Genomic DNA, 16,007 nt, shown 5'->3' on the forward strand with positions numbered 1-16,007 from the left:
CTCTTCCGGGGGGATCCCGAGGCGTTCTCAAGCCAGCCGAAAGACGTAGTCTCTCCAGCGTGTCCTGGGTCGTCCCCGGGGTCTCCTCCCGGTGGGACGTGCCCAGAACACCTCACCAGGGAGGCGTCCGGGAGGCGTCCGAATCAGATGCCCCAGCCACCTCATCTGGCTCCTCTCGATGTGGAGGAGCAGCGGCTCTACTCTGAGATCCTCCCGGAAGACCAAGCTCTCCCTTAGAGATAGGGTGAGAAGCTCGGTGTACATGTGGCAATGAGATCACTTCAACATGCATCCTTGACACCATTGTACTACTTTCCTATTAGACAGGGCTTGGGCACCATTTTGTGGAATTTTAGGGATTATTAGAAAGAGCACAAAGTGAATAGGTGAGCTTTTAAAAACATAGCTGGGGATAGATTCCACAGGAAAAAAGAATATGTGAAAATGCTGGCATTGTGTTGTGCAGCCACAACAGAGATGTGCGTACCATTGCGATAACAGAAACATTGGACCAAATATTTTGAATAATTATGATCTCATATGTGGATATAAGCATTGTTGGATGATTTGACTGTGCATGTTTGTCAATGCAATGCACACAATTCTGAACAGCAAAGTGCATGCTAACACAAAATGAGGGTGTGTTTTTTTTGCCAATTTTGCTTTTCTTTATAATTTTTCAGTACTATGGTATTTTTCCTTCTTCCAAATTTATGCGGCCTTTTTGGGCCTTTTTTCATTATTTTTGTCGTTATTTTCAATTAATTATTTTTCAGAGTTTTATTTCATTATTCTTTAATTATTAATTCTCTGGTTTGGTTAATTCTTTTCACAATTGTTTTCATTATTCTTTTATTGTTATTCTTCTTTTTTTCAGTTTTTTTTGTTTTGTTTTCACTATTTTTCTTTTTTGCGGTTCTTTTCGGTTGTGTATTTATTATATTGTTTGTCTTTTTTCCTTTTTTGATTTTTCCCTTTTTCCCCCTACATTGTTTTCATCAGTGCCAAGACTTTTTGTTTTTAATTTGACTGCCTAAACTAATAATGCCTTTTGTTGTGAAATCCGAGGCCACGCTGCATTCGTCATCATTACCGAGAAATTACTGATCCATTGCGACAAGGTTTATTTATTGATTTATTTTTTTGGTCCAGCAATTCTATAGATCACCAGAGCAGGTGAACTGCCGTTGCCATGCCAATGCCGGAGATTCTCTTCTCCTTACTACAGTTATTTCAAGGTAACGATGAGAAGGAAAGTCCTATCGCCATCCACATGTAAGTTAATGTCAAAACATGTTGAAAACACATTGCTGTGTTCATGCATCTTCTTGACTTCGTAACATTTTTCAGCGCACGACACTAGCTGCAAGCGGCAATCAAATAGCTGTGTATTTGCAGTGTATCCATGTTAGATCTCCCGATGGATGTCAGCTGTGGTTGACGTGCCTGTTTTTTTTCCCTCATGATGAATGATCATATTTGTGGTGTCAGCTCCCTTCTTTCATGTGAGCAGTGAACTGAATTTTTTGCTTGCTTTTTTCCTTTAAGTAGATGTTTCACATGTGAAAATATATGCTACTGTTTGTTTGTTCATGTGTCCAGTTGTTGTTATGTGATGATTCAGTGAATATTTTAATTATCCAGATGTGTGCACTGTTTAAATGAGCATGCACTTAGATGAAAATGTGTGCTGATGACTGTTCTCTTTGTTTACCTCTAAATGTGCGGTAACTGGTCTGCAATAATTTCATTATGTAACCGTTGCTCATCCTGACTTTGGTCCTGCTTATTCAGACATAAGAAAAGTCCTCCATCTTTTCGGTTGGTCATTCGTTGTGAGTGCTTCCTCCCAGAGAGACAAATAGGGCTGTTAGGCACGCTGGTCACATCCGAGCTGACAAAACACATAGCCAGCCCATCAATATTTACCCGACTGCACATTTTGGAAAGACAACGAGTTGAACTTCACGAGAAAACATTAAATATCAACTCGGCTCGTATAAGTTCATCGAGGATTCTCGCTGAGCTAACTGACTAGTTTCGTTATCGTGGATCCCATTTGTGTGGAAACAGAATGTCGACGTGGAAACCCTTTAGAAGAAGAACTATCAGAGTTAGATCACAGCAACCTCAAATGTCTAATGGCTGTGGCTTGTGTGCAGGGTCCGACGTTAAGCCTTTTTGAGTGCTGGCCCGACATGAGCCATGTTGTGGTGGCCCTGTAAGAACTTGTACCGGCCCCATATATTCATGACGTAACGTGTTAGGTGACTGTACTAACCTCACTAAAATCAAGGCATTGCAATTGCACACATTAATAATAATGCTTAAAAGAATAAATCAATGACATAATTATTAAAATATTCACTTAGCACTGACATTCCAACAATGCTTTATCTTGTGTTTGGATGTTCCCATACTATGCATAATTAGGGGTAATGCGATCAGGGATTTATGCTGCCGATTCCGATACCGATAATATGTGAGTCAGATCTGCCGATCGCTGCCGATATGATCATATCTATTAGCTGTAAATGTTTCCATTTATTTATGGTGAATGCTATTGGCTGTATGATCTGACATGTTTGTTTAGGTTTGCTTCGCAGCTCTTGCGCACCTTCAAGACATTCTATCGTGAATGTGAGTGCGAATGGGTGTTTGTTTCTACGTGCCCTGCAATTGGATGGCAACCAGTTCAGGGTGTACCCCGCCTCCTGCCCGATGATAGCTGGGATAGGCTCCAGCACGCCCGCGACCCTAGTGAGGAGAAGCTGTACGGAAAATGAATGAATGAATATCCGTAATTCACTTGCAGAAATTGGCGACTGATTAGTAGATATCTGTGACGAGAAACCAACGTTATTTCAGGTAAAATGATGTTGCAGCCTAGTCTAAAGTGAATTACAGATCTTTTTCTGTCATTTTGACTAATCACACTTCCATTACAGATATCCTGAATGAATTCCATGAATGAAATCCAACAATTCAAAATGTAACCACTTGTCATAAAGACATTGTTAATATCTGTAATGTTAATTCCGGATAGTCAGACTGAGCTTTTAAATGTTGAATCCGCTTCATAAGCTAGTGGTCTTTCCAGAAGTTGTACAAAAACAGTGTTGTGGTCACAGGCAGTTATGTCAGAGAGCTCTCTGCCAGCGGAGGCACCTTTGATTGGGAAGGCGGACAGTATGTGGATAGACAGGAGTGTGGGAAAATCATTGAAGCTGACAGGCTCTGCCCTGACCACACCGCCTCACTTGTGTCACGGATACTGAACAAGGGGAGCATAACAATAGGTAGAGCTGCTATAATGTAGTGGTAGATGTTTAGATTCATTTGGACTGCTCTCTAGCTGGTTCAGGGTGAATGCATTTAAGGATGAACTGATTAATTGATATTCATTATATCTCTAGCGAATATGTCAAAACAAACAGTTAGGGCCCTCTTTTCATGACTGACGTAAATCCGGTGTGGTGGGCGGCTCAACTGTGCGCCACGGGAAGGTTAGATTGGCGTTGGTAATTTTGCAGACCAGTGCAGCCCGGATGATCCGAAAGTAGGCGGGCTGCTCCACTGTGGGTGTGTTCAAAGTCTTCATTAGCCGCCAATGAAAGCAGCTCCTGTCATTCCCTTTAAATGTACCTCAATGACAGTCTCGACAGATACTCTGTGCAGAAGAGGACAATGCATAATCACAGTGATCCGTTGCGTGAAGGTGAAGCATTGTCACTGCTCTTGGCCGCTGTGGCAGCAGACAATATGAGTAGGTACCCTTATTAAACGCAGAATGAGCTGGTGGTTGTATGGTGGCAGTGACCCTACCTAAACTCCCTTCACAGCAAATAGCAGTTTGGCAAATATTGAACAATTTATATTAAAAAAGAGGCTCCCAGCTGTTTAATGCGACTTCCAGTTAGAAGTCTACTGTTCCACTTAACATAAAACAAAGAGAATTACACCTTTCAAACAACATAGCTTTGCCTTATGAGAAAAGCCACTTAGCTTAATGCTAACAAACAATTCAAAATGCTATTGACATGCTAACAGTTAGCATCTATAGTCACGGTTTGAAGCAATGAATATTTGAATGCAAACAGTGGAGCAACAAATTTAGACATTAAAATAATACTCACAAGCATATATTCTTTATCCTCTACAAAAAAAGACTCATATTACAGTATCTTACTGAGTCACTTGTAGTAGTATTAGCGGTCCGCTGTTCTTTGTTTGTGTGAACATGGCTGTATTAGACTGACCCCGGTGGCCATTGCACACCAGAAGGTTGTCTGGGTCTATATGTGCCCTGCGACTGACTGGCGACCAGTTCAGGGTGTAGTCCGCCTTTCGCCCGAAATCAGCTGGGATAGGCTCCAGCGCCCTGCGAGTCTAAAACTAAAACAACATAAAGTGCAAAAAAGATAATTGAAAAGTGGAAATGTTCTAAAAGCATGACCAAAACCTTTAACCTGGACTTAAAAACATTCACACTTGGGGCTGACGTCACTTCCGTTGGCAACTTATTCCATTTGTGTGCAGCATAACAGCTAAATGCTGCTTCACCATGTTTGCTTTGGACTCTGTTCTCCACTATTTGACTTGAGTCTGTACATCTCAGAGCCCTACTGGTTTTATATTCCCTTAGCATTTCTTTCATGCATTCAGGAACTAAACCATTTAGTGATTTATAGACCAGTAGCAGAACTTTAAAATCTATTATAAAGATGACTGCGAGCCAGTGTAGAGGCTTTAGAATTGGAGTAAATGAATGAGCTGCAGCTGTTTAATGCTCTTTTGGGGGAGTCCAGTCAGAAGACCATTACAATTGTCAATTCTTCTTGAGATAAAAGCATGTATGAGCTTCTCCTGGTCTGCTTGGCACATGCAAGCCTTCAATTGCATACAGTATGTTCTTCAGATGGTAGAAGGCAGTTTTAGTAATTGATTTGATATGACTGTTGAAAGTCAGGTCGGAATCTATCAGTACGCCAAGGTTTTCGGACTTGGTCTTTGGTTTTTCAAGAGAGTGACTCCAGGTATTTACTAGCACCAGTCCTCTTTTCTTTACTGCCAAAAACAATTATATCTGTTTTGTTGTGGTTTAATTGAAGAAAGTTTTGGCTCATCCAGTTATCTGTTTTCCACAGTGATACAACACCTCAATTGAACTGTAGTCATCTGGAGACACTGCTAGATATAACCGTGTGTCATCTGCATAGCTATGATAGTGAATGTTAATGTTCTGAAGAATTTGGCCCAAGGGTAGCATATGCAGGCTGAACAGGAGGGGTCCAAGAACTTACCCTTTCTTTTGGCTGTAATGGATTAATGGAATTTGCATTCTTTTTAATGGGCAAAACTGTCTTGAGATAAGAGTGTTTTAATTTACGAGTATGATTGTGGAACAAATTAAACCTGTATCTCAAGGGATCACTGTATTGGCACTATAAATGTTGTGAAATGGGTAAAATTTCTTCACAAAAATGTGACACAGCTGTTAATATCGTCTCTGTGCTATATTAAGCCATATGCTTTTTTACCTCTCTGAACAGAAGTAAAATGAAAGAGGGATTAAAAAAAACAGATTTCTAAGAATAGACTACAGGATGTGCATTTTGGCACTGACTGACTGTTGTTGTCTGAAGTTTCAGTGTGGAGGGTTTGGATGGGTCGCAAGCCACAGGGACCCCGAGCAGAATTCTGTTGGAGAGGAAGTCAGTGAAACAAGATACGCACTGGTCAGCGCTTTCATGACCTGAAGGTCACAAATCTCGGCGGTGCGTTGTCATTAGAAGCAAACATTGACTGCATTGTGTCTTCTTTTTTCATCTTTACATCATATTCACGACACATTGAAACTATTTATATTTATTTTATTTTTTGTCACGCTACGACGGTCAGGATGCAGATCAGCCTTCCACGAAGTAGTTGCAATTTCTTGTTTTTGGTTCCAAGCCCAAGAGATACTTCTGCTCATGTTTACAATTTGACTTATTGTCAATACAGTGATGATGCCTTAAGATACCAACAGAAGTGACGTCAGGTTAAAAACTCCTCTTTTTTCCCATGCTTTTTACAGCATTTCCACTTTTAAATGATATTTCTTGGACTGTATGCTGTTTTGATTGTATTTTTATTTTTATTTATTTGTTTCCCTCTCTGTTTTAAATGTTTATAAGCTGTTTTTTTCTTTGTTATTAAATGCTTTTAATCATGTAAAGCACATTGAGTTACCTTGGGTATGAAATTCGCTATATAAATAAATTTGCTTTGCTTAATTTTGCCACCTCTGCCATTTCTAAAGAAGGTGCGTTCGGTTTGCTGACTCAACTGTTCAGTACGGAGTCATAGGTGCTTTGGGGCCAAAAATTAGTACAATGGTGCCTTGAGGTAAGAGTTTAATTTGTTCCGTGACTATGCATGTAACACAAAACACTTGTGTCAAATAATCTTTCCCCAGTGAAATGAATGGAAACGCTATTAATCCGTTCGAGCAGCCCCCCCCAAAAAGTTTGCAATGTGTTTTTTAATAAGAATAATCGTACTCTATAATACTGTACACTAAAACATTCATTGATGAGATAATTAAATCGAACTTAAAATAAATTTTAAAACATTTTTGCCACACTTTGTGCTTCAACTCAATGGACATGGTGCTGCTCATTCTGGTGGGTGCACATTGGTCATATTTCAAATCATCTTTCCCTAATGAGATGAATGGGAAGGCTATTGATTCATTCAAGCCTAAAACAAAAACTATTTAAAAAGAAAAATAGCACTCTATAATGTACTTTAAAAAACATACAGTAACGACATAAATAGAATGTTGTAGTTCTAGTTTTTGCTTGCAAGTCAAGGCAAAAAAGTTAGCTAAACAGCGGCTCACATCTTGAAAAACTCTTAAGTCAGTCGTATCTCAAGACTCCACTGTATTTCGTGGCTAAAAATAAGCATTTTTTTCCCCCCACACATTCCATTTATATTGTGTCCACAGTTGATTTCTTCCCAAACATGTCATGTCTGCGTCTCCGCCCTCCTACTACTGATGGTATCCTAGTGCTGTGTTTTTGAATGGACTGATGAGTGCGCTACCCAGCACAGAGTGCAGCGATGTCAGGGAGTGTGTCAGAGGCGGCCCTGACAGACTGCGGCTCATTAAAGCGACATCAGACACACAAGGTCAAGACAACAGCAAGCGCTCATGTGACTCAGTGCGTGTAACGTCGGCACACAGCGCGCCGGAGTATGCTCAACAGGATTGGAATAATACCAAGCACCAATCAGTAGTTTTATTTTTAGCGTTTCAATCATTACAGACGACTGCACGGATGTTTGGAGAACTCTTAAGATAAACCTCAGAATGAGCAGTGGTTGATGGAATATAAATAAAGATTCATGCACATGGGAGCGCTCTGTACGTACAGTATGTGATTAGATTCTTGAAGATGATGCCTTTGTTTTTGCTCTCCATGCATGGCATGCATGTGCAGGTGTGTCCAAACTGTGGCCCTGGGGCCATTTGTTGCCCGCTGCATGTTTTTTATTGGCCCGCTGCACATTCGAATAATACAATTAAACCCAGCGCGCATCGAAAGGCGATGGGAAAAAGTTAGTGTTGAAAGATAGCGCAAATTATTTTCAAATTTGAAATAAAAATGTCCAAAAAGTTATGTCACTCTTTGATAGTGTGAAGGTGAGAAAGAATGGTTGTCTGTCCCTGTAACTGACTGGTGACCAGTTGATGGTGTAGTCTGCCTTTTGCCCAAAGTCAGCTGGGATAGGCTCCAGCACCACCCTGAACAGAATAAGTAATATTGAAAATGACTGGATCAATGGATGTAACAAAGGTTGAACGTGAGGAGGAAAATCTGAGTTGTTATAGACATAGGGCTCTATTTTCACAGACAGCGCATCTGCGATGGAGCGTAAATGCTGGCACAACCTGGTTTTCATTCAAGCGCAAGGGTCACAATTTGGCATGCTGTCTGTGCCAAGCTGGGCATTCCGGCGCAACACGGGAGTGTCTTTGGAGATGCGCCCAGCTCATGTGACAATTTGTTGGCAGAAAGTCGATCTAAACCGAGGGTACACGTGCTCAGATCACGTCTAAGTCCTGGTGCAAGGTCAACAGCTGGTCTAACGTGATTTTGGTGAATTTGATCGGGGCGCAGGCAGAAAGATACTGAGGTCTGCAGAAGTATATAGGTCACCAGCAATTATCACAAAGTTTAAAATTGTCAACAAATTTGATATCACACTTTTGTTTTGAAAATTTGTCGCATTTTGTAAATAAAAATATATCACACAATTTTCTGTTTCATTTCAAAAAACATTTTGTGTGTGATGTACGAATCCGCTGTGACTCTAATTAGAACTCGGGTCTGCCGAAAAATCCATTGCCGACTCAGAATTGTTGGATTCGAATCACAACGAATCGATTTTAATGTTGGTCATGATGGTGGTAATTGGTGTAAAAAGTTTGAGAATCACTGGCCTGGTGCGAATACGTCCAGAAAATCAACTTGTGTGTCATCTGCTTTTTGGGTGACCGACTCGATTTGCAGAGCTTGGACTCATGTTGCCCTCGCCAAGGTCAGACAGTAGCTTCCTGTGCCAACCCCAGGCTGAGTGGCGCCTCCCTATCGCCATGTGACCTCTGCACTTGTCTTTTCCCTCTCCTCTCCTGTTACTCTTGCCAGAGAGACCATCCGTCCATCTTTCACACCGCCTTTGTCTCATTTTTTTCTTTTCTTCAAATCCCAAACAGCCAAAAGAGAAATAGAGAATCTCTGTCACGTCTGCCAATCAAGAAGAAAAAATAAGATGTACGGTGTCCTTCTCTTAGTCGTTAATGGTGCCTCGTTCAGCCTTCGGGGTGCCGCCGCTTGGTCTAACCATAAAGCGCTGGCCTTGTTATCCTTCTCATAGCCGAGGGTCAAGGTAGTCTCACATTTGCCTAAGAGGATTGGAATGTGGTGATGTATATTGGCTAATCTCCTGGCTAAAACGGTGGTGGCGTGATATTATTCAGTGCAGCAAAGTTTGTTTAAATACACATCTAGCAAGCTTATTTGAAATGTCATCACAATAGATAACCGGTGCTACACCTCCCTTAAAACAGGACAGCCCTATTAGTGTTTTTGTTTCCTTCATTCGCCTGCACTCTCACCATGACTAACACTCCTTACCTGAGATGTAGTGTTAGCTTGGTAGCTTAAAAGATGGCCAAAATATTCCTCTGGTAAGGTTTTTCAGGGATGAACAATTTGGAATGGATTGGAATGGATTTTGTGTGCAGAGGTGCCGGTGTCCTCAACTAACTCACTCCTGCTTCCAGCTTCATATTGAATTACCAAGTTCATCTCATTTCTCCTTCGGGCACATTTCCTAAATGTCTGGTCATTTCCATGCTTTACTGCCGACATCGTGTCATACATTGTCACCCTTCCCTGTGTGTCAAGGTGACACCGGAATATCGTCTGCTCTCTGCGGACATCACTGTCAGCTCAAAGAAATCCACTCAGCAACTTCCACTGAATTTTTATCTCACCTTTGTTGTGAATAAAAAGAAAAACATGCTTTGCAGCTGCAACAGAATCTTGTATTATTTGTCAAAGTGGTCCAAGTCTTTGTAGTCTGCTTTTTCCCACGTGATCGGAGATTGGCCGGAATGTGCACTAACTGCTATGTGTTTACATGACAACACAACGTCGGCCTGAAGCAAGCATGAGGGAACGTTTTGGTGTGCGCTGTGTGGTGAACAGCCATTCCCTGTGCTGCCCTGTGTTTGTGTTCAAACATACAGACGCAGTTCCCACACGAGAAGTGGGAAAGTCATGTGAAACAAAGCAAGCCCTTGGAGCGGGGGTGTTGAAAGTGTGGTCCACTTGCTGTATGTATTTTTTATTTTTTATTTTTTAATTTACCTGTTGCATATTTTAATAATAAAATCAAGAGGTTATGATAAAAAGTTCAAGCGCAGATTATTTTCTGGAATAAAAAAAGGAAAATGTAACAAACTTTAAATGTTACCAGACATCACACTTTTTATTAAAAAAAAAGAAAAGGTTAGATGAAAATTAGTTGCATGATTTTTCATTTGACGTAAATATTTTCTTCTTTTTCAAATAAAAAAAATATTATGTTTTAAATTGTTAAAAAAAACAGTGTTGCAAGATATGAAACAGTTAAAAAAAAAAATTGCCTTGATTTTTTTTCGATTAAACTCCCTGGAAAGTAAATTTGACACCGCAGAGAGGTATATTATGAACAACCTTGCCAAATTGGAATGGTTCAAAAAAAATTGTCAAGTATCTGAAATGAGGCTTTAAAACTGTGAAAATTCAGGTGCTCTCTCCACTCTCAAATGCTTTGGGTGTGTCCGCTGAATGAAACCAAGTAAAATACCACTGCTGTAGATAGCAGTGCATACATTCACTGTGAAAACAACGGTACCTTACACAATGTCAAATCATGTTAGGAGGCTCCCCTTCAAATTTGAATAGTTACTCCGTGGACTGTAATCATCAAATTAGCACCTATGCAAACTTACACTCATTGATAAGGACTTAATGTGACTGCAGACTGGTCCCAAAGACGTCATTGGGCAGCTCGAGTTTTTATATCGTGGGGGAGGGGCGGCTCACGCTGGATATCCAAGCGCATCACTGGGCGCCATTTTGAACACAGGTTAGTGGGTTTCCTGTGTATGCCACAGTAACTAGCAGCACGACGGGTTGATGACATGATAGTTTGAACCCGATCTTGTTTAAAAACAAACATCAAAAATAATTTATGGCAGGTGTCTTCGGACAAAAGTTTAATCCATTTATATCATTCATTTATACAAGTATACTATATACTGTATATATATATATATATATATATATGAGCATGAATGAAGCCTAAAAACTGGAAATTGTCATCTTTGGTGTCACTATGGTGACGTGTTACATTTTTTTTTTTTTTAAAGACACTGTCGACGTTTAAAGTTCCTACGGGTGCTTTGTCACGATCCCCTTTGCCAGTTACGCAAGCCAGGAAGAAGTGCTTAGACCAGTTTTCCCGAATGTAGAAATGGGTTGCGTATATACCGGATTAAGTTGCAGAACGCGTATTAGTTTAATGAGGGAATGTCCTTGTCCAAACAAGCCTAAAATTACTACCCAGTCTATTTTGGGGGTAATTCTTTTTCTGCAGACATCTGTTTTAAAGTCCAGACCTGTGGAATAAGTGCCAATGTTCACAGCATTATAATTGCCTGGCCTGAAATCACAGCCTCTTTGATAGGCTTGTTTTGTACAGTAATTTGCACTCGATTTCCCATTCTTTTTAACGACATCACACCTTCAAGTTGTGTTTCTTCCCTCGCAGCTCATTTGCCATGTCTAAGACGAATGTGAGGAAGCAACACTGGCGTTCCAGGATGCAGGATACCTTCGTCCCCTTGATAGGCTCATCGGGGGAGCTCGGCGTCGCCGTCGGAGGAGGGGCTGATTACGGAGAGTTCCCTTTTGTCACGGCCGCCCCGGGGGATGGACTCACTGTGGGCGACATCATCCTGGAGATCGGCGGAACGCCTGTACTGGGGATGACTTTGGGAGACGTGCGCGGGGTGCTCAACTCCTGCCCCCATCCTGTCCGCATCAAAACTGTGTCGCCAGGTATGACTCGGCAAAACAGTGCACTTTGCTTTCAGCAAGCTAGCGAACACGAGACCTTTTCACCAGAATGTCACATGTACTTCCGGGTGGTAAAATATCATTAGGCCAAGGCAGAAAGATTGAGAAAACAGTAAATAACTTGAATGATGATTTTTAACCTGCTTCTCCAGTTTGAATGTGTGAAGTATTAGTCAAAACAAAGATATTACACTGGCTGTAATTTTTAATTTCAACAGGTAAGTTGATTCATAAATAGAGGTAGTAGAAATTCAGCCATAGTTAACAGGATCACTGAGGGACTGGCTGATGAACTGACTTTTCGGATTAATGGGACATCCTCCTTTGACCAGTGACCAGGCCTACTCTGCTGGCCTGAGCACTATCAGAAGCACTGACCTACATTTACAAGTTAAATGAAATTTCATTGATATAATTCCAACAGTCTATTATCTTAATTTCATAGCGTCTCTCTTGTCTGCCCATCTTCCAGTAGTGTGTATACTGGATGTTTTGGTTTTTTTCCAATCAGATTTCAGCTTCTCTGTGTTGCCATGTCAATGTAATCTGCCCAGGGCCTTCAGAATACACACCATAAGCAATGGCTGTGGTTTAAAAAAAATTTTTTTTTAAACCAATCTTATTTCGAATTCACCAAACAAGGCCTGATAGTCAGTTTACACCAACGTCGGAATTTTTCTGTCCTCTTATTGGTTGATCAGAGCTAAATAGTCTGTAGCGATTTGACTAACACCCACAATGGGTGACGGAGGACAAATCGACTTCGTCTTGCGATCTTCTCAGGACAACTATTTAGAATTTTGCTGGATTAATTTAGATTTATTTATTTTTTTTAAGGAAATGGAAAAAGTACCTAAGCACAACTCCAAACGCAACCATTTTTTGTTATCATTTTCACTTCAAGTCGGTGGTAATCACTCTTGCTCTGCCGCTTGGTGCCTGTTACTTACAAACAGTATGAAAAGTCTGTGAAGCAGCCTTTGTCAAAGTGATACAGTGTTGCCCTGTTATATCGCGGTATATAATTCACTCCCACGTTATACCATCGTTTTATTTTTAATGGGTTTGTACAGCAAACTCACTTGTGGGACCTGCAGTCTACAACCCCAATTCCAATGAAGTTGGGATGTTGTGTTAAACATAAATAAAAACAGAATACAATGATTTGCAAATCATGTTCAACCTATATTTCATTGAATACACAACGAAGACAAGATATTTAATGTTCAAACTGATAAACTTGATTGTTTTTCGCAAATAATCATTAACTTAGAATTTTATGGCTGCAACACGTTCCAAAAAAGCTGGGACAGGTGGCAAAAAAGACTGAGAAAGTTGAGGAATGCTCATCAAACACCTGTTTGGAACATCCCACAGGTGAACAGGCTAATTGGGAACAGGTGGGTGCCATGACTGGGTATAAAAGGAAAATGTGTACCGCATTATGAAGCGTAAAATACAACAACGGAGACCCCGGACTGTTGAACAGCTGAAGCTGTACATCAAGCAAGAATGAGAAATAATTCCACCTACAAAGCTTCAACAATTAGTGTCCTCAGTTCCCAAACGTTTATTGAATGTTGTTAAAAGAAAAGGTGATGTAACACAGTGGTAAACATGAACCTGTACCAGCTTTTTTGGAACGTGTTGCAGCCATAAAATTCTAGGTTAATGATTTGCTAAGAACAATAAAGTTTATCAGTTTGAACATTACAAATCTTGTCTTTGTCATGTATTCCATTAAATATAGGTTGAACATGATTTGCAAATCATTGTATTCTGTTTTTATTGATGTTTAACACAACATCCCAATTTAATTGGAATTGGGGTTGTAAATGTAGCCTTATTAGTCTTTAAAGTGGCACAAAGCAGGCCCAGAAAATATCATGTAAATTCGACACACCACAGAGAAGAGTAATGTTAACAACCCTCTCGAATTTGAATGAATTAAGCAAATCGCTAAGTATATAAAATCAGGCTTCAAAACTGGAATAATAAGGGCCACCTCTCAGCTCTTAGACGCTGTGGGCGTGCCAAATGGATGCGGCAAAAGGAATCAAACATACTGAAGGGGTGATAGTTTATATGATGTCAAATAACGTTAGAATGCTCAACTTCAAAATTGAATGGTTATTGTGGACTATAATCATAAAAATAACCACACAAATGTACTTATCCTCGTTGTTGGTGACATAATGTCACAGCCGAACACGGCACCTGACGACAGCGGGACGGTAGGAGGAAGTCCAGGTAGTTAGACAGTCGGTACTGCCCCGTTCACTAGTATCAAGTTACCCACGAAGCCATGTTGTCTCTGGTGAAACTATCCGTTGTAAAATGCGCACTGCAGAGCGTTGATGTTCAGCTCACCATCTGTGTGTGTCTTTAAAAAGTCAATCCATCGTTTTTTTTTATTTCCTCATTTTTTGGGAGCTTAAAAAAAAACGTCACCGAGCTGTTCTGTAAATTGAGGCATCCAGCGAAGGCGAATTTTCGGGGTGTAGCCATGGTTAGCTCGCTGCTGTTGCAACTGCAAGCTGGCATGGTAAATGGGCCTTGTTATGAACGCTTAGCACAGCTAACTCACAACTGAGCAGCCAAACGAAATGTCACTTTGTACTTACAGTCAAGGAAGTCCTCGATTTACGAACGAGTTCCGTTCCTACGCTGGTGACGTAACCCGGATTTCCGCGTAAGTCGGATTTCACCGTTAAAGTCGAAATTTACGTCGAAATACTTCGTATAAAGAAACGAAAATACATTAAAATACAAAAATAAGATGCTGTACTTACCATTACTGCTGAGAGGTGGATGGAGAAGAAGGAGGGGAGGCTGTGAGAGCTATTGCTGAGGACGCATGAGCAGGTTCTACTGCGCCCTGATCAAACTCACTAAAATCATGTTAGACCAGCAGTCTACCCTGCGCCAGAACTTAGATGTGGTCTAGGCAGGCGTAACTTTACATTGACTTTCTGCGACCAAATTGTCACTCTGCCAGGCGCATCTTCAAGAACACTCTCTCCTCCGCGCATGAACGCCCAGCTTGACGCAGAGCGGTATGCCACATTGGCAAACACACGCAGCGGCCCTTGTGTTTGCACGAAAATCAGGATCCGCCGGTATTTACACCCCGCCACAGATGTGCCGTCTACGAAAATTGAGCCCTATAGTTCCATAATTAAGTATTACTTTGTTCTTAGTCTTTGCACGGTTTCAGCAATTATCTTCAATCTTCAAACAATGCATATTATATTGAGAATCAAACTTATGATTTCACTTACAAGTAATAGGGACTTTTCGTGATTTATGAAAGAAAAATGAGAAAAGAATATTCATGAATAATGATTTCACAGCCATGTTTTGTGCATGTAAATTTTTGGCTGTGAAGGTTTTCAGAAGGTACAAAATGCATCAACAGAGCATAAAACACAGATAAGAGTAAAAGAAAAAAAAGAAGAAAACAATTGTTGTCATGTCACAATCTGTATTCATCCATCCATCTTTTATACCGCTCATGCTCATGAGGGTTACGGGTGAGCAGAAGCCAATTCCCAGCTGACTTTGGGCAAGAGGCAGGGTACAGACAATTGCAGTCCACAAGCTGTAGCAAAGCTATTACGATCGGCAAATCCGAGAAAAGGTGTACAAAAATATCTGAGGAGAGCATGAGATTTAAACGTCTATGTGCGTTATTGACTTCCTGCTTTCACTGTTTTGCTCCATTGCACTTGTTTCAACAGACTGCACCCAAACAATCCGTCACGCCAGTGTCCGATCTGTCATCCTTAATATTGTTGCTGCAGCGCCTCCACAGCAGCCCCCTGTCGCTCCACTCTCACAGGCCGAATCTGCCGTCCGTAGGATTCCGATGTTGATCTGCACTCGTCGATTAGCGTGGCGATGCCAAGGCGGTCAGGTCACAATTGAATGCCCCGTGACAACAGCGTGGCCATATAGTTGACCGTCACTGGCGAGGGACCTTGATGATAACAACACGGGGCACGGCTAACGGATGCCTCGGTGGGTTCAGAGCGGAGTAATATGTCAGCGGCGTGTCACCTGACCGAAGGTCCCCCGTGGCCTTGCCGCCTTGATTGATAGTTGATTTGCCCACGGGGGTGTAAATGAGGACCTTTGCTCCCGCTCCCACTGCCACGGGCCGGGCGCATCCGTTATCATTTCTGAAGCCTCTGTTGTCAGAGTGACTGCGTGTTGCGTTGACAGTGATGGATGAGCTGATGCACATGGGTCACTGTACGACACCTCCTTCCCCTTCTTACTACTGAGTCAACTCCTCTGCTCAAGTTTTGCAATACTAGGCACCAG

The 16,007-nt window shown here is 41.3% G+C and overlaps 1 protein-coding gene across 3 annotated transcripts in view; it reads left to right on the forward strand.

The window, feature by feature from the left end:
• Positions 1–16,007, forward strand: part of LOC133476851 (membrane-associated guanylate kinase, WW and PDZ domain-containing protein 1) — a 75,293-nt gene that overhangs the window by 9,289 nt on the left and 49,997 nt on the right. For 2 of the 3 annotated variants that reach the window (XM_061770786.1, XM_061770800.1), the window contains exon 2: positions 11,374–11,663. In XM_061770786.1, coding sequence (XP_061626770.1) covers positions 11,374–11,663 — 290 coding nt within the window. Of the gene's footprint in view, positions 1–10,195; positions 10,690–11,373; positions 11,664–16,007 lie in introns of those variants that run through there. The other variant, XM_061770794.1, reaches the window with a different exon arrangement.

This window comes from Phyllopteryx taeniolatus, chromosome 1 (assembly GCF_024500385.1).
Source record: "Phyllopteryx taeniolatus isolate TA_2022b chromosome 1, UOR_Ptae_1.2, whole genome shotgun sequence".
In the NCBI taxonomy this organism is placed as follows: Eukaryota; Metazoa; Chordata; class Actinopteri; order Syngnathiformes; family Syngnathidae; genus Phyllopteryx; species Phyllopteryx taeniolatus.